At 55.5% G+C, this 18,696-nt stretch overlaps 1 protein-coding gene across 2 annotated transcripts in view; it reads right to left on the reverse strand.

Moving 5' to 3' along the window:
- TRAF3IP1 (TRAF3 interacting protein 1) overlaps nucleotides 1-16,630 on the reverse strand; it is a 33,077-nt gene extending 16,447 nt beyond the window's left edge. The window contains exons 1-12 of one of the 2 annotated variants that reach the window (XM_081142332.1): nucleotides 16,430-16,630; nucleotides 13,074-13,142; nucleotides 12,523-12,684; nucleotides 10,722-10,865; nucleotides 10,200-10,622; nucleotides 8,135-8,206; nucleotides 7,891-8,055; nucleotides 7,125-7,200; nucleotides 2,630-2,650; nucleotides 1,798-1,885; nucleotides 1,286-1,369; nucleotides 59-182 (exon numbers count right to left, since the gene is read on the reverse strand). In XM_081142332.1, coding sequence (XP_080998458.1) covers nucleotides 59-182; nucleotides 1,286-1,369; nucleotides 1,798-1,885; nucleotides 2,630-2,650; nucleotides 7,125-7,200; nucleotides 7,891-8,055; nucleotides 8,135-8,206; nucleotides 10,200-10,622; nucleotides 10,722-10,865; nucleotides 12,523-12,684; nucleotides 13,074-13,142; nucleotides 16,430-16,552 — 1,551 coding nt within the window. In that variant the 5' untranslated portion in view covers nucleotides 16,553-16,630. The remainder of the gene's footprint in view (nucleotides 1-58; nucleotides 183-1,285; nucleotides 1,370-1,797; nucleotides 1,886-2,629; nucleotides 2,651-7,124; nucleotides 7,201-7,890; nucleotides 8,056-8,134; nucleotides 8,207-10,199; nucleotides 10,623-10,721; nucleotides 10,866-12,522; nucleotides 12,685-13,073; nucleotides 13,143-16,429) is intronic. The other variant, XM_081142333.1, reaches the window with a different exon arrangement.
- Nucleotides 16,631-18,696: the final 2,066 nt, after the last annotated feature.

An 18,696-nucleotide genomic window follows, 5' to 3' on the forward strand; every position in this document is an offset into this window, starting at 1 on the left:
CTGCACAAATTAGGTGCTGGGGGAGGTGTAATCACAAGGCGCCCGTCCGGCAACTAACCACTTCGAGCTCCGGCACCTCCGAGAGCTGGGGCGCAGCCTCCACCACAAACTGGTCGTCATCTTCGTGGTCAGAGTTCTGCGAGTCCACGATCACGTTGGAGACGGTCTGACCACTCCCTGCCCTGAACACGAACAAATCAGATTAAATTAGAAATCTCAGGGCGGTGACGGTTTCACCCACCGCCGCACAGGAGCTCTGCGTGAGCTTACGTGGGAGTTCACCACGGGCCTATTGCTCTTTGGGGGCTGCCTGTCCAGTGTGGGGGGCTTAGCACTATCCCTGGTCCCAAAACCCCAACTGGATGACAAGAACTTCCCCCGTCCTCCCCCGTCATGATGCCGCTATAAACATCTCCAGACACGGCCCCAACGCCCGTAACATCCCGGGAGTGGGGTGGCCCCTAGAGAGACCCTCCCCGCCAGCCCCCTCGCGTGGAGGCCGCTTCATGCCCCCCCAGCTCCTCCTGGGGAAGGGAAGCGAGGAGAACGCAGCGGCAGAGAGCTCGCTCCCACGTCCCCCGCCCACTCGGGCTCTGCTCCAGCACCCCAGCCTGCCTCTCCGTGTCACCGTGCGGGCCCCACCACTCACCTTGTCACCCAGAAACACGCTCGCTCGTCCAGCAACTTCCCGGGCCTGCCCTCCTTCCCGCCCTCACCACCCACCCCTTTGCTGCTTTGTCTGTTTGCAACAAAACCCAAGTCACTGTCTACACCCACGTCTCCAAGTCCGACCTCCGGTTCCATCTAAACCCGACCAGCCTGTGGACTCCTGCACCGTGTGTCTCCCACGGCATCCACAGGCAGGTGTGAACTCACAACAGCCCGGGTGGGGCTGTCTTCACACGGGTTACGACCTGCTCACAACCTTTGGTTTTTAATTTATACGCAACTAAGCCTTGAAATCTTTTTTCCTCGTTTTTATGCTCAGAAATCCTCTATCCAGAAGTCACAGAAACGCACCCCGACATCTCCCCACGCATTTTACAGGTTTAACTGTACATGGGCGAGTGTCCGAGTCTCTCTCACTGATCTGAAATGTGAGGCCGTGTGTGGTTTCAGGGGAGGGTCTAACCTGGTCTTTCTTCTTCCTCAACAGCAAGTTTTCGGGGCCCCATCAGCTCCCCCCACCCCCAGTTCATGCCGGATCCCCATTCACCCTCAGTCCCCAGCCCCAGTCCCGCACACCAGGAGAGGCCCCTGGTCCTCCCGTTAGGGCGCGCCTCACCTGTCCGCAGTCAACACCTCCGCGCTGTCTTGTCGCTTCACCCTGGGCGGCGCTGGCCGGGCACTCCCAGGCCGAGGAACCCTCCTAAACACAGACAGTGCAACCCAAACAGGGTGTAAACACTCCCGTGTCTCAAAGTGGACAAAAACCCAGGTCAGTCAGCACTGACTCCAGCCACCGCCCACCTGCTAGGCTACACATTCCTGCAGAATATAAAGGACATGCCCCTAACCTCAGAGAACCCATCTTTTAATCTCATTTTTTCATCAATTCTAAGGTACGAAAATAACATCTACCAGTAATCAAAACATGATGTGATTTAGCCGTAATCATGAGTTCCCCATAATCTCTAAAACGGTCTACATGTAGGTGGTTACCACCCAGGTACAGGACGACTAAATAAAGACACGGTTTTGCCTTCTTTGTACAAATATGTCCTCAGAATTAAGCTCAAGCATCCCGTGAATTGTGGGAGGTAGACAGGGGCATGTCAGCGGGGGGGGGGCACGGACCTGGCGCCAGACAGGAGCTCAGCGGGGACCTCGGGGCCATTCTCGGGCACCTGTGACTTCTCCTGGCCGACAGGCCCCACCTCTCCTTCTGTGGGGACAGCACCCAGTCAGCAGTTTGCAAAGGAAGGAACACAAACCGAGGACACACATGGGGAAGACAGTAACTAAGGAACTGCGAGTATAAATGGGCTTCTCATCCATCATTCAACGAAGACAGGCCCTCGGTATCTAGCTCTGGGGAAGGCCCGGGACACGTGCCAGGAGGCTCCCGTCAGGAGTGACCAGCGACAGGCACTCTGGTGAATGGCATCGCCACACGCAAGGCCCTCCTGGGTAAACATGTAGCTAACAGAGGACAGGGCTACCGCTAACACCCACAGGCCCACACACGGGGCTCTAGGACGTCTCCCTGAGCTTTCCGTTTTCTTCTTCATGTTTTTCTGCATTTAAAAAATTTTCTACTTTGGGTATGTGCCATATTATGCCTATACTCTGAACAAAGTCTCCTTCGCTTTGGTAAAAAGATTTAGTCAGTAACTAACAAGTCCAGACTACTAAGACAAGTAAGCTGACCCCACTGTTTAAAGTAAAAGGGCTTTATACTTTAGGAACAGTGACAATCCATCAAAATTTGAATACTGAAGAAACACTTTATGCTTTAGAAAGAAATCCTGAAGTGTATTTTTTGACACATAAAACATGCACATTAAATCTTAAGTTGGTGTGGTTAGGACATGTTTCGCCGACACGTCTGAGACATGAATCTGAGCATGTCCGTGTCGGCACACGTGTGCACAGGTCACACCGACACTCGCTGGGGGCCAGCCCTTACCTGTATCACTGGGGCCGTCGCCTAAAGAGAGAGAAAACGAGCGTCAGAAATTCACTCTTGTGCTGGGGGACCTCAGGGTACGAATGAGCAAGAGAGCCTCAGGGAAACCCGTGGTGAGCAGCGCAGACGCCACGGGAATGGCCGTTTCTCCGTAGGCTCTTCTCTAGTTTCCTACTGTCACTGTCTTATTTTCAAAGGTCGAAAAGCAAAGAACAAAAAAAGCTGACTCACAAAACATTACACCAGGGAGAGGGGAGGAGACAGTGAAGGAGGCAGGCAGGACAAACGCCACAGAGCGGAGGCCGGAGGCTGCCCGAGGGTGTGCAGGTCCAGGCCAGCGGTGAGCGTGGCAGGACCCCGGCGCTGCCAGGGCTCCGTGAGACCGCGCCAGCCTTACGGCGGTCAGTAAGGACCCTTCCATTGGCTCCTAAAGAGAAGAAATCTTCTCAAGCTCCTCCGCACGGGCCGACCTCTGCACTTGTATCCAGATCACGTTTCTTCAAGTGCTGCTTTGGAGACAGCCCCAGGTCCCTGGAGAAGGACCTGCAGGGTGGGTAGGTTCGACCCACAGGTGGACCGCCCTTTTCTGTTACATTCTTAAAGTGCTTGAACACATCTGCAGACGAGCCAGAGCTGCACGACCCGGGTAGCCAGAGCTGCACGACCCGGGTCACTGTGCGGAACCACATGCCAACACGGGTGAGGGGCGCTCTCAGACCCACGGTCTGCCGCCATCCCCAGTCTGCCTTGTGCGCACGAACACGCTCACTGCAGGGGCCGGACGCATGAGGCCTTCCACAGGTACTTTCTGTTTGAATGCTCAGCCCAGGCGGGGCCTGGCCTCCACTTCCATTCTAGAGGTGCCTCCCCCCACCACCAGGCCTGGAGTCGAGAAGCTGCAAACAAGTGATCTCAGGGAGGCAGAACGAAACGTATTTTGGCGTGGTGCACAGGCCCAGGCCCAAAAGCTCCCAGAACCTACCTAACATTACTGACTCACGTGCCAATGTTTATAAAATTAGGAAAAAAGACCAAGTATCTGAGAAATGTTTTTCCTGCTGAAAATAAAGGGCAGCAGGGAGGTGCTGGAGGAGATTCTGAACTGTGGTGGGACCCTGGGCTGGAAAGCAACCCATCACTAGAACCCCCACTGTCTGAAACAAAACTGGGAGACAAAACAAAACTAGACAAATGTTCCCTTTCCTGAAACACATCTTACAGTTTCTCAAAAGTATTCGAAGGAATAGCCTATACCAACCTGCCATTAACTACCAAGAGCTGCTTTGTTTTCTGTGATGGAAGCACATAAATAGGTGACAGTTTTCTAAGGAAATTGTTTTAAACTTCAAAAACAATGCAGACGTACACACTCTGATTCGTTAGTTACTGAGGAAGCCTTCCAGAGGCAGCCGAGGACGCAGCATGAAATACTAAGTTCTAAACGAACAAGTCTGAACATAAACATCAGCTTCTCAGCCACAGATGATCAATTCCAGAAGAAAACACCCCAATGATTTTAAGTTCTATTTTATTTGAAAGTGTCAAATGTTTCCTACACTCTACAAAATGCACTAGCACAATAAATAAATTACAAATGTACTATCTCTATCTGTAGTTCAAGGACACCAGTGACACCTCGCGTTTTATCTTTTTCAAGTTCTGATTGTTTTTTACTAAACTTCAAATTCACACAAGCAGAAAGAACAGACACAGGCTATGCAGTCACTACTTATACAACAATTTCGAAGCACAGAGGGAGGCTAACCAGTTTGCCAAATAACAGCTCAAACAAATAATACACTCATAAAAAATTAAAATTACTATAAACTGGCAAAAAAGCACACTAGCGCCATCTGTTGTCTGAACCACTGGGAACCAAGGAACCTTGCAGGTCAGGTGTGGGCCGGGCGGAGCCCTCCCAGGTTCTGATGCCCTTCCTGAGTCCCACTCAGCGGCCTTGTGCAGCTGCCGAGAGTCCAAGAAGACCCCTTGCACAGAGCAGGGGCCTGTGCCTGGTGAGGGCAGGCCTACGTCAGGCACTGTCCTTGAAGCTCCCAACCAGGCAGACAGCCCACACCAGCCACAACTGGCTGCCACTCTGCCAGTGCTCGGTGCCAATTTCAGCTAGAGTTGCTGACTACAAGCTTAGATGTGATCAGACACCCAGCGGCTGACACGAGGGGTCTGCCTGGCCCAGTGACCAGCCTTAGTTAGCATCGTGTTAGGGACGCAGACAGGAAGTGTATTCCAGCAGGTAACAAGGTAAGGGGCACAGCACACCTGCATCCGTGAGGGTGAAGCAACAAGCTCTGCCCAGCTCTAAGCAGGCCTTTAGTTCTCACAAAAATATGGGTGGTGGGGAGTAGAGGGCTGAGTTAAATGACACCACCAGGAAACAATCAGACAAATCCAGAAGGTGAACACTCTACAGGACAAACCACCTAATCTGTCCAAAAGTCAACATATGCGGTGACAGAAGGGCGGGGGGGGGGGGAGTGGAAGGGTTATTCCAAAGTCAAAGTAAAGAAGCAAAAATAATAATAAAAATACAGTGTATTAATCTTAACTTGGTCCTGGTTTTTCAAAACATAACAACTTTTTGAGACAACCAGAATACAGCCTGAGATTTTTAGGTGTACGGGGTTTAGGTGGTAACGAGAATTTTCTTAGGTGCAACAGTAATTTTGTGGCTGTGTAGAATTATGTCTATTTTTTATTTTTTGAGTCACATGCTGAGATATTTGGAGGGAAGTATACAGAGATAAAGTGCTAGGATGTTTTCAATATACTTTGAAATAGTTCATAAAGTATATAGCTACTACGGATGAAGCAAACATGGCAGAATGTTATAACCACTGGGGGGTGGAATTCTTCCCACTGGTCTGGGACTTGAAGATCCACACTGGCCGCCCCACACCCACACCCCTCTCCTTTGGCCCAGGGACTGCCCGGGAGCTTCCCTCCTGGGACTCCCCACAGCTGAGAGAAGCTCCCGCAGAGACGACACAAATGCACCGCCCAGGCTGTGGCTGACTGCATCCCGCCGGCCTTTGTGAGACCGTTTCGTGGTAAGCAGTCAACCTGCTCCAGCCCAGTGCCCTCTATTCAGACGAACGCAGGGCTGGAGACCCAGATATACCACAGAGCTGACCCACTTGGAACAAAGAGCCACAGCCGCCTCACATGGTGCTGTGGACCCGCTGGGGCCAGGCTGCAGACTCGCCCCGAAGAAATGTGGTTCTCATAGGGAAAGCGCGGGTGGGAAGATGTGCCCAGCATTATTCTAGCTGCAAGCTCAGTAGTTTTAAAAATCGAGAGAGATACATGGCAAGTGCAACCCGGGACTGGCTCATGGAAGGAAATCCTCCAGCCCTGGAGCTCTGGCAGGCGGGGCCCATGTGTCCCGCCTGCTCCACGCCAGCCACAGGCTGTTTCTAGAGCCCAGGACCCAGGTCACCATGGCCACACCTTTGATGACCACCCACCCAGCTCCACCTGGTCAATGATCAGCTGGAAGCAGAGGGCTGGTGGCTCAGGGGCCGGAGCTCAAACACCTTGCACAGCCTCAGCCGGGCGGGCGGCCCCTTCTCAGCTCCACTGCGGGAGGAGTTCCGTCCTTTCTCAGGGGAAAGACTGGGTGCACTGGTTCTACAGCCCCTTCCTCCAGACATGAAACTGCACAGTGAAAACATGCTCTAAAATAATTTGTGATGCTGCAGTTATTAAACAAATGAAACTTAAATGCATTCACCAATTCAAAGTGACCAGCTGTGCTCTAACGCACTATTTAAGAACAGGCGAAGGTTATACTCCTGTGCAGACTGTGTTCTGGATTCTACATGGGTTCTAGAAGGGCTCTCAGATTCCATGTGTCCAACAGCATGACCCCCACACCCCAGTACATGCAGCTTATCCCTCGAGCTGAGCAGGGTTCCTGGCCTCTAGCACCTCTGGTTGCTGGCCTTTTCCTGATGCTCCCATGCCAGCAAGCCAGTGTCAGGGTGCAAGGCCCACTTTGCTGGGTGAGGGTGCACATGAGGTCGGTGCCCAGCTCACAGACAGGGAAGAAAGGAGTCCACTGATTCGTTGACAGCCCAGCAATACCATAAAGCTTGCAAACCTCGGCCAATCAGAACTGTTAAAGACTCTTTAAAGGAGCCCTACACACCAGCTCACCTGTGAACTCAGACCAAACATCCTGCATTACCAGAGGGGAAATGCAGACAACATGACCATCAGCTCAGAAGCCCAACAGGGCAACAGGGAAACTACAGGCTGGGAGTCCACACAAGGCTCAATTTAAGATACAACTGCAACAGTCAATAAAGCTCCTACATTCCAACAATAATCCTAAAAATGATGAGGGGCAGTCTTTGTTCGTCCCCCGAGGGCAGATTTGCTTTCGAGCCACAGGAGTTTTTCCCCTAGACACTGTGATTAAAGCAAAGAAAGGAATATCCACAGTTTAGGCCCTTATCTGATAAACTGCGCGTACCTTCCATGGAGGCTCGGGATCGCCGCTTTGATGTCTTTGATGCCACAGGCCTGGATGCTCCAGTGGAAGGCTCAGTCTTAAAGAAACAAGAATGAAGAAATTAATTGATGCACCACCCAGAGAAACCAGAAGCAGATTCACGACCCCAGCTCCACTCGAGGAGGAACAGGAAAAGGAACAAGGCTGTCCACACCCTAGAGGGACGGACACCACCTGGGGCATCAAGGCACTCAGGCCTGGAGTCAGAGGGAAGCTGCACCCGCTCTCTCTAGATGGACAACCCCGCCTTCTGTGCAGCAATGAACAGGCCAGCAATCTGCCATCTGTACTACCCAGCCTCTACTGCTACACATGATCACGCATCCAGAGACCACTGTGAGCACCAATCAGAGAAGACAGCTTGTCCCACTCCTCCCACCGCTGGCAGTTCCTGCCTTGGCCACCTCCCTCATCTGGCCTACCAGCCTCTGCCTGGAGCCTCTCTGTCTTCCCTGCAGCCTGCCTGTGTGCTCTCTGAAAGCAGGTTGGAGAGGAGAGCTGGGATGAATCTAACCTTCCCTGCATGGCTACGTGGAGCTGATAGGACCCAGCCTTGACTGTCCCCCACCACCAGGGACACCATGGGGTGCCACACAGGCAGGCAGAGCCTGGCCTCCCTCTCCCGATCTGCCTGGTGACATGGTCCTCTCCCAGATGCATCGAAGTGCCACCGCCCCCTCTCCCGAATGACTGCCCTGTCCCTTTGTACACCATACATCGCACTTGCCAAGTGAAGCTTTAAGGAAGCCCAGGGGTCCACACAGGAGGCAGGAGGGTGGCACACCCCAGCTATGTGTTCAGGCAGTAAGCCACTCACATCATCGGTCCTACGACAAGCTGAGCAGGGCCCTCCAGCCTGCAGCGCACGCCGCGCGCTCCGCCCGTCTTGCGGCTAGGAGAGGCCCCGGCACAGCAGTTACTATTCCACACACCCACAGGTCTCATCTCTTAAAGGTATTTTTACAGCTTACCTCTGTTTCAGCTTTGGAGTCTTTCAGAGGTCCATCGGACAACTTCTTAGACACCTCCCCAGAGCTTGATGACTACAAAAAAAAAGTATTTTTCTTCGTTTTAGAATTACTCAAATCCATGACATCTAAAACACCCAGATGCAAGATGCTTCCAGCTGACAACAGCAGGTAACTGCCCCCGTCACAGATCGTACTCCCTGTGACCCCCTGTGGCTGTCATCCGTCCAGACCACCCCCACCTGCAGCAGAGCAGGGGACACACTCAGAGGCAGTGCCTCTCGGGAAACTGCAGGACAGTGTCTCCCAGACGCCAGGCCAAACCTATTGGGAACATACCGGTGAGACACGGGGGAACCAGGCAGTGGGGGAGGGGGGCCACTCCCGCTAGGCTTTGGGAGCGGGTCACTCCCAGATGGAGGCTCCCGACTGTGCGCCAGGAAAGCCCTCTCTAAACAAATGGCAGGAAAACTGTGAACACATCCTCGCACCTCAAATCAACTCCCTGGAAGACACTCCTATCAGAGACGAGATACAATCACCAAGGCTCCTCTGAAGACAGAGCAGCCTGGTGCCTGCTCAATATTTCAACAACTAAATGTCCTCACCACTTAGTCCAATGGGACAGACAATGGCAGCCATAACGACCCTGCACAGGCCCCCCCAGCCCCGCACACCCAGCTGTCCCCTCAGAGGTGACAGGGCACCGCGCGCCCACAGCCTGGGTCCTTGACACTCATGTGTCACTGCTGAGCTCTCGGAGCACTGTCACCCACCACCTCACCTTCCCACAAACCCCAAGGGAGGCTGCCTCCCAAGACGCACAGAAGTTGGGACTGGTGTCTGCCTCTGTCTCCAGCAGCCCAGCTCTGAGCAGGAACACAGTCCCTTCACCCTGGTCTCACACACATTTACACAAAACCATCGCTCTCACTGGGCTCCAACAGATCCCATATACCCACCTGAAAAACCACTCTTTATACCTGTCTCCCATCACCACCTCACCACAGCACAGCAAATGCAGTGAACAGACCAGTCACCCACTCCCTGCCTGGCGCACAGTGAAACACACCAGGATGTGCCAGCGCCTCAGAGAAAGCAGGTCGGTGAGAAACACTTCTTCTTAGACCTCTGGAAAGAGCAAGACCTGGGGAAGGTCTCTGTATTTCTCACACTCCTGCAGGAACCCTGGTTTTCATGACATCTGCCTCTAGGGCCCACGGGGGACCAAGGCTCCCAGGACACAAACTCAATTACTAACAAAATCCGTGTGCAGTGCCCAAGCCTCCTGCAGGGCCAGGCCCACTGCTGCCCCCCCAAGGCTCCCATGCAGTTCCTGGGCCCCCAGGGCACCGCCATAAAACCAGAGGGCTGTCCCGGGAGGAAGCGAAGCTCAGGCCTTGCCCTCACCACCTGCATGGCACTCAGAATGACCCTGACCCTTTCCACCTCAGTCCCTCCTTTCTAGCAGCTGGAGGCCAGAAGACACCCCCCCCACGACCTTCATCCCAGAACACCTGTAATCACACGACTGTGCCCTCAAGAACAGGTGCCGGAACAGCCTGGCGGGACACCTATGCCACCACAGTGAGCCCAAAGTGCCCAGCACATTCAGAAAACACTGTAACCAAACACATTTCCTGGTCAATCCTAAATTTATCTGAACATTTAATTAAACAAGAATGACTGAAACTGAGGACTTACTGTCCTTCCCGAGAATGCCTAAAAGACTCAGGAAGCAGCCACAACCCTTAGTGAAGTGAGCGCAGCCATGCCCCGGCCCCGAGGACCACACACCAAGCCGGCCTGTGAACACTGCTCACAGCACTGAGCCCAGCTGCTCCACGGACGGAAAAACACCCAGACACACACACACAGCCAGAGCAAACCTGAAACCACCAGGCAAAGCACCAGTCTCTTCCGGTGTCTACTGGGAATCCAGGAGACTGTCACATAAGTCTAAACTGGCGATTAAAAAACCAGTTTCCTCATCACACTCAAACAAGAGCAACATTTTAGGAACACCACGAACCCTAAGTTCGAGGCTCACGCTTTGAAGGGGACTTACCTTCCTCTCCGGTTTATCGTGCTCTCGGCTCTTCTCCTTGCCGGGGTCCCGGGCATGCTCCCCATTTCTTACCCTCCTCCTGTCCCTGTCCCTGGCCTTGTCGCGCTCCCGCTCTTTCTCCCTGTCTTTCCACCGCTCCTTCTCTCTCCCACCCTCGCTCCTCCTCTCTCGAGCGCGGTCTGAGTCCTTGTCCCGGTCCCGGGTGCCTCTGTCCCTGTCAGGTCTGGCCCTGGCCCTGGTCCTCTCCCTCTCCCCTTCGCGGCCCTTGTCTCTCTCAGAGTCCTTGTGTCGATCGCGGTCACTGTCCTTGGTCTTCTCCTGGTCCCTCTCCTTATCTCTAGGTTTGCTTTCTTCTTTCAATTCTTCTTTCTGTTTTCGATCTCTGCTTGTACTTCTCTCGTTTATTTCAGAATTTCTTCTACCCTGATAAAAAAAGGCAAATAACGAGATCACTTACAAACGTCTTTGCCCGAACTACAAACAGACTCATGGTCTCACGCTCCAGTGTTGCCGCGTAATCACCTCTTTGTCTTCGGGAACCCTGAGCTCCTCCTCTCTCACATGCCTGTTGTCGGATTCGTGCGGTTTCGACGTCAGTGAGGCCCTTCCCTTCGCCTCCCCCTTCTCTCCAGCCAGCACTCTCTTCACCGCATCATCACTGGACAGCTTGTCGTCCCAACGGTAGGAAAGAAATGGGGGATAATGGGATTAGCACACGTAACAAACAGGACCGGCCCCACTCAGAGGCAGCTCACTAGAGATTCCTGTCTATCAGTGAGGTTCGAAGGCTGAGACAGAAGAGGAGGACCTGTCGTCACAGACGGAGAACAGCACCCACTGGGCACTCTCACCACCAGCACTGGGAGTGGACAGCAGAGCGCATCAAGCTAAACGAATCCCATTTCGGTGTGGGCGCGCTGTTCAAGGACAACTCCGAGAATGGCCCCCATTCTCCCCAACGTCGCAGAGGCCCCACATTAAAGGGCCTGAAGGAAGGAAACGAGAGAATCCCCCTGCAGCACCGGCCACCAGCCAGAGCCTGGGCACCCCTCTGCTCAGGAGTCCACTCACCCACACTCACGCACTCTCTCCACAAGGAGCACTAGACCCCAGGCCTAGGACATGCTGTGGACTGAGGGATGTGGCCAAATACAATGGTTAAACAGCCATGTACTATAGGAACACAATGGGGCACCCAAGTGGGCCTGGGCGAGGAAACTTGGGGTCCCACACGGCTGCCAGATGAAGCCGGGAGGAGGGGGAACGACCAGGGCAGGAGACCTCGGGGTGGGCACAGGTGCAGTGGGAGCGAGGACTGGAGGATGGGGAGCAGCACAGGTCTCAAGGGGCCTTATGAGTCACATCACAGAGCTGTCTGTGCACCTCCCCTCCCTCAGGGCGACAAGAAGCCTCAAAGGATTCAGCAGGAAAGACAGGAGTCAGATTTGCTTTCTAGAAAGAGGCACAACATGAAGGATGTGGGGTGGGGTGGAGGACAGAGACGCCCCCTCCCCCCAGCAAAATCAGCTTCTGCACCCCCAAGCCTGAGAGCCGGATGCAGACCAGGGAGGCTCTCCTGAGGCCCCCTGCCACCCCCACTGCTGCTGTCGGCAACAAGGAAGGCCAGCCCCAGCTCACGACCACCAGGAACTTGAAAGGCTTTATTAGCTAGCCCTTAAAGGTGCAGCACCCCTCCCCTGGGGGCTGGCTCCCCGGCTCCACAAAGGCGGCAGACCCTGGGGATGACCTTCTCCAACATCCCAGCAAACAGGGTCCAGCCTGGATCTAACCAGAGACCACACTTCCCACAGTGAGGACCTCAGGAAATAACAAATCCAGTCCCCACACAACTGAAACGAGATTTCTCTGAAGGTGGGAGAGATGGAGGGAGGGATAGAGCTGAGGGGAGAAGGGAGGGCAGCAGGGAGGGATGGGGGAGAGGCGGGAGGGAGGGAGGAAAGGAAGCAGACATCAGAGGCTGGAAAGGCAGGCAGAAAACAGGGACACCCCATGAGCCCCAAAGAAGAAAAGCGGCTCCTCTGTCCACCTGGGCGCAGGTTGGAAGCAGCCATTTCCCTGAAAGGCGGCCAGAAAGGAGGAGCACAGGGGGGAAGGGGGGGCTGGGTAGGCAGCCTCTGGCCAGGAGCCCAGGAGCTGAGTGCCTGTGGGTCCCAGTTTCACACCAAAAGCCTGTTTTAAGTTACTCCCCGTAACGCAGAAGGAGAACAGGAGGGATCAGACTTGCAGCACAGCGTCCCGCACGCCACCCAGACCTCCCCCGAATCGCCGCTCCTGGGGGGTGTCGGGCCCGGCGGCGCGGTACCTTGCTGAGGCAGCACCTTCCGATCCTCTGGAGCAGCTCGTTGGTCCTCTCGGGCTCGTGCCCGGCCACGATCCGGGCTGGCTTCACCAACAGGGGCTCTCCCGAAACCATCACCACCACGTCTATGGCCTTCTGAAGGAAACTAATTTTTGCGTCTTTATCCTGAAACACGTCAAGAGTCTGCGTTACCTTCAGTGTGTTTCCATAGACAGTTCCTGTTTGCATAAAAAGCTACTTTCCGATGTCAACCTAAAAATACCAACCCTCTACAACAAAACAAGGACAAGTCACTAAAGCTTTACCGTGGCCGATGTGCCAGCACCAACCTTTCACCACCAGGCCCGCTTCTCAGTGAATAAAATCAGCACAAATGCCATTGCCGAAAGCGGGAAAGCGAAATGGAAAAGCAGGTACAGCAATCCACGAAGCAATCCACGAAGCAATCCACCTTGTATTCCAACCATTATCAGCTTACAAATGACACACATCACGGTACCCAGCTTATAAAAAAACCCATCAAGGAGATGGGGAGGGGCCCCCCTCAAACCTACCTTCACATTATCTGACTTCAGCTCGGCGTCCGTGTACAGGCCCTTCAGGAAGCCAGTCGTCCGAATCACCTTCAAAAGATAAAGCAAAGCCACGGTCAGCACCCCACGGGGCAGCCTCTTCATCAGCCTCATCCACTGAACCCCACGCCCTGGGCTGTCCAAATCTGCCTGCACCTGGGATCTAATTCATGCACTCGCCCCACAAACACGTGTCTACCACGTGCGAGGCCGTGGCCAGGCGGAGGGCAGCCTGGCTGCAGGCACAGGCAAACATCACAAGGACTTTGCGGGGTGGTAAGGGAATAGGGGATCAGTTCCTATCCAAATTCAGGAGGGGTGAGGGTGTCAGAGAATGCCTCCCAGAAGACGTCAGATCAAAACTGAGACCAGAAGCTCACAGAAGAGTTGGGGGAGTGAGTAGTGAGGAAGCACACCAGGCCAGATGGACAGCCCTGGAAAGGTCCAGGGCCCAGAGAATCAGAGCCTGAGGCCAGAGTCAGGCAGAGGCCTGACCCAGATGGCCTTTGAAGCCATGCAGGAATAGGGACTTAGCTAAGGACCCCAACGAGGCCCTGAGAGGTTCAAAAGCAGACAGCATCTTACGAGGGTGACTCGGGCCTGGTGGAAAGAATGGATCCCTCCTGTCCTCTCCTAACCCACCCCTCAGTCGACCTGCACCTCCCAAGGACCCCGAACACTAGCTCTCTGTTCCTCTGCATCCCCACACCTGCCCAAGGCCCTTGGTTCTCCAAGACCAGAGTTTTTTCAACATGAGGTAGGTTACTGTGAAATCAACACCATGGATAGCAATAGCACTTTTTTTTTTAATGAAACAAAAAAATATATCAGACTGTACTGTATGTAGCAAGGATGACTATATGCATATGTGTGGGTCCCGGGTGGATATAAAGCGTGTTTATTACTGGAAGACATGTTTAACCCTTTGCGGTCGTATTAAATTTGGACATGGGTGTCGTACTGGTCGGAATTAATTTCCATTGAAAGAGCAGTGATACATAACATGCAAGATTATGAAGGATAAACAAGAGAAATTATGAACTGATACATGAATGAATAGAGTTAAGATTCGTACGGTTCCTTGCTGTGGTGGCTGAGAGCAGACATACGACCGGAACGGTAAAAAAGCTTTGGTGGCTGAGAGTAGACAAACTACCGCAAAGGGTTAAAAAAACCAAAAACCAGTCCCACACTAAAATCAACTGCTTCTCTGAGACCCAGCTACAGCCAACTATTAATTAAGCTTTCACTTCCCATCAAACTATGTAGGAGCTGTGCCATTATTTCTCCTGAGAAGGCAGGTGGAGTATTAAGAATGCCCTGTACTTCATATTCCTGAAGACTTTTCCTTTTGCCTCTTCTGAGGTTTCCCCAGCTTGCTGGCTGGTAAAATTGCGAGCAATCATTTTAAATGGCAAGAGACATTAACGTCACAAGATCAATGCTTTGGCTTATGAGGAGGCAAAGTTAGTTTAGCTGTAGCTAAGATACTAAGACAGTGACCTAAATACAACACTCAGGGGCAGTAGAGAATTTTCACACAAGGCTCCGCACCTGATATCTGAAAATGCTTTCGGAGGTGTCTGCCCAGCGACACACCAAGACCCACAGAAGGAGGCACGTCCTCAACTCCCTTCCTGACTCTGCTTCAGTGGGGAGATGGGACTAACACAGAAGATAAAAGTGTGAGGCTGTAGGTGGCCGGGCTCCCATCCTGGTGACTGACCTGTGCCCTCCTGGGTTAGAGGACACTACCTGCCCGCTTCACAGGCTGTGTCCCTTCCCCACACATTGTACAGGGCTGCACTGGCTGCAGGAGTAGGAGGCAGGACAGCCCTTTGGATGTGGGTGGGATTCCAGAGAGTTCTAGGCACACTTTGGGTGTTCAGCACAGAGACACACCTCATAAACCATGAGCGGAATTGAGTGAGGTCAAGTATGTAGAAGAGTTAGATGCCCGGGCTGCCAGAAAGAGTGAGAAATGACATCTGAGGACGAACATGGGGTGAGATCAGGAGCCCCCAGAAGCCTGCAAGTTCAAGCTGAGTCCTGACTCCACTGAGCAGGCCTGGGTTCGAGGCCTGTCCCAGGTGCTCCATGGAGACAGGAGCCGTCACCAGGAGTCTTGGCAGATTCCAGGTAACAGTGGACGTTTGTGTGCACCTTCTGTGTATGACACTGGGCGCAGCTCACCCAGGACACGCCAACAAACAAGTCATGGTCCCCGTTACTTGGGAGCTCGCCTTCCTTGCACTGGGGAAAAGACACAACCAGCCTCAACACAGGCGCCTGGGCCGCTGGTCAGCAAATCCTAAGGCTCTCCTGTAGCTTCCCCTTGCGGGTCCCCGACCTTCACAGCTTCACCCGCAGGTACCTACTAAACACGAGCTACCTGGTGAGCACGGTGCAGGGCCCTGGGGGGACACCTGGGGGGAGAGGCCGTGAGAAAGAATAATTTCCTTCCACGTGCTGGGCACTGAAGGAAAAAAACCAGAGAAGCGGCTCGGGCGGCAGAGTGAAGACGCGCTCTCCCAGACACGGCAGGCCGGGCAGGCCGGGCTCCCCGAGGGGCCCGGACACTCCGGGGGGGGGACCCCATGGGTGACGAGGGCGGAGCAGGGCGGAAGGCGAGGCGCCCCCCGCAGAGGCCCCTGGTGGCCCCTCGGCCGCAGGCAGGCAGGCAGAGGGGGCTCCGCGGGCGGGGCCGCGCACAGCCACCGAGGCCGGACCCGGACACTGGCCGTCGCTCCGGCCCCCAGCCGACGACAACCTGCGCCTCGACCCCGGGGCCCTGAGCCCGGCCCCGGCACACAGCTCGGGCTCGGACCCTGAGCCCGGACCTGCACCCGGGACGCGACTCCCATCTAGGCCCCAACCCCCGACCCCGACCCAGGCCCACACCCGAGACGCGACCCCTGACCCCGACCCAGGCCCACAGCCGGGCCCCAACGCCCACCTAGGCCCCGACCCTCACCCCGACCCCGACCCCGGCCCACACCCGGGCCCCGACCCCCACCTAGGCCCCGACCCTCACCCCGACCCCGACTCAGGCCCACAGCCGGCCCGACCCCTGACCCCGACCCACAGCCGGGCCCCTCAACCCGACCCCGACCCCGGCCCAGGCCCACAGCCGGTCGCCGACCCCAACCTAGGCCCCGGCCCTCACCCCGACCCCACCTGGGCCTTGACTCCGACCCCCGAGGCCTCGACCTCGACCTGGCCCACACTTGGGCCGGACTCTGACCCCCCCCGCACCTGCGCCCCGACCCCGACCCCCCCGCCGGCCCTCACCGCGCCCCCGGGCCTGGACCCGCCGCGCCCGCCCGCCCGGCGCCCACCTCCGTGATGATGTCGTGCAGGTAGCGGAACGGGGGCTTGCTCAGCAGCTTCTCCGTCAGCGGCGGCCGGCGGATCACCTTCCCCAGCGCCTCCTGCGTCCGCCTCACCACCGCCGCGTTCATGGCGGCGCCCCGCGCCCGCAGAGCCTCAGCCCCGCCGCCCGCCGCCCGCCGCGCCGCCCGCTCCGCCCCGAGCTCGCCGCTCTGGTTTCCTCCCCACAGTGCACCGCGGGCCGCCAGGGCGCGTGCGCGGGGCCGCGGCGCTCGGTCGCCAGGGCAGCCGGACCTTAGCAACGGACGCGGCCCGGCGGCTCGCCCCGCCCCCCGGCTGCGCGCGCACGCGGGGCTGCGCCGGGGCTGCGCCGGGTCCCCGGGGCCTCCCCGGGCTGAGCGGTGACCGCCCGGGGACGGCGACACGGCGACACGGCGCCCACGGCCTGCGCCGCGCGTTTCAGAGGCTCGGGAGGCACGGCCTGAGCCTGGCCGGGCGGCGCCGCGCTTGGAGCGCCGGCCCGGGCGCGAGCCGGGCGCCCGGCTCCATCCCGCCGCGGCCTCTGCCCTCCCGGCCCCTCCCTGCCTCCCGCTCTCCGAAACCGAGGGAAATGGGAGCGACACCCCGCCCCTTGCGCGAGGATAACAGACACTAACCCCAGGAGCGCGGCGTGGAAAATGCCCGATCCCGCCTCTTGTCCCACGTGGCTTCTGCCGCTGGCTTTCCCGGAGACTCAGTTTCTGTTCCTGTGACGCAGGGCCAGGGGGCGCCAGCCTCCCCCGCGCCCGGGGCGCGGAGGACCCAAGGGTGCGGGCCCCGCTCTCAGCTCTCGGAGCCAGCGGGCCGCCGCACCTGGTGCGTCCGCGGTGCGCAGGCGCCCGCAGAGACCCTCTGGCCACCTGGGGGCGTGGGCCTGCTTGCAGCTGCGACGCGCACCTGTGCAGCTCCGACGCGCACCTGCGCGGCCTCTGTTCACCTGCCTTCCTACCGTCTTCCGCGCTGCTCATTCCTCCTGAAGACGCGCGTCTCCACCTGGCGCCCCGCTCCTCCCGTCTCAACACCTTGCTTGGGGGTTTCTCTTAACACAGGCCACCCGGCGAGGCAACGAATGCGCTCACCTTTCTCTGTCTGAAAGTCTTTATTGCGCCCTCGCATGTGAAACATCGTTTCACTGACCGTAGAATTCTGAGTCATTTTTCCCCCCCCTCAGTACTTTAAAGATTTTACTCTACTGGCCTCTAGAGTACAGAGTCTCCGAAGAGGAGTCTGCTGTCGTTCCAGCTTCCTTCTGTCTGTTGCGTCTGGCTGCCTTCAAGACATTCTTGTTATCGTTTTCCACAAGCGTGCCTGTGATATATCTAGGTGCGGAGGGTTTTTTTTACTTAAAATTTAAATTTGATGATTATTGACATACAATAAAGTTCGCCCATTTTCAGCGTGCAGGCTGATGCATTTTGGTAATTCTCTACAGGTGTGACCACCACCAGGCCCAAGAGGCAGAATGCTCCTGCACCCTGCACGTCTCTCCTCATCTCCATCTCCTCCCAGTGGGAGTGGCCAGCCCCAGGCAACCACTGAGCTGATTTCTGTTGTCATAATTTTGACTTTTCGAGGGTTTTATGTCAATGGAATCATACAGGACGTAACTTTTTTTTGAATGTCTTGTCTTTTTATTTTTATTTATTTATTTTTAAATATATTTTTATTGATTTCAGAGAGGAAGTGAGAGGGGGGGAGAGAGAGAGAGAAACATCAATGATGAGAGAGTCATTGATCGGCTGCAACCCGCAACTCGGGCATGTGCCCTGACTGGGAATCAAATCCCGATCTCCTGGATCCTAGGCCGATGCTCAACCACTGAGCCACACCTGGCTGGGCTGGGACATAATTTTTTTTGTTTAATTCTTTCTCTAACAATGGTTCTGAGACTCACCAACATTGCTACACATATTCATGGGGCATTCCTTTTTGTGGCCCGGTAGTATTCCGTCGTACAATTGGTTTACTCATTCACCAGCTGATGGACGTTTGAGTTTCTTTGGTTTTTTTGTTTTTTATGAGTAACACTCCTAAGACCATTCACAGACAAGTCCACCTGTGAGCATAAGTGTTCATTTCTCTTGACTGGATACCTAGGAGCGGGATTGCCGGATTGTGTAGTAAGCACATGTCTAGTTTTACACAATACTGCCATACTGTTTCCAAAGTGGCTGTACCGTTTCTTCATCCCCACCGGCAAAGTCTAGGATTTCCGGTGGCTCCATATCCCCTGACA

The sequence above is a fragment of the Miniopterus schreibersii genome, assembly GCF_964146895.1.
Source record: "Miniopterus schreibersii genome assembly, chromosome: 7".
In the NCBI taxonomy this organism is placed as follows: domain Eukaryota; kingdom Metazoa; phylum Chordata; class Mammalia; order Chiroptera; family Miniopteridae; genus Miniopterus; species Miniopterus schreibersii.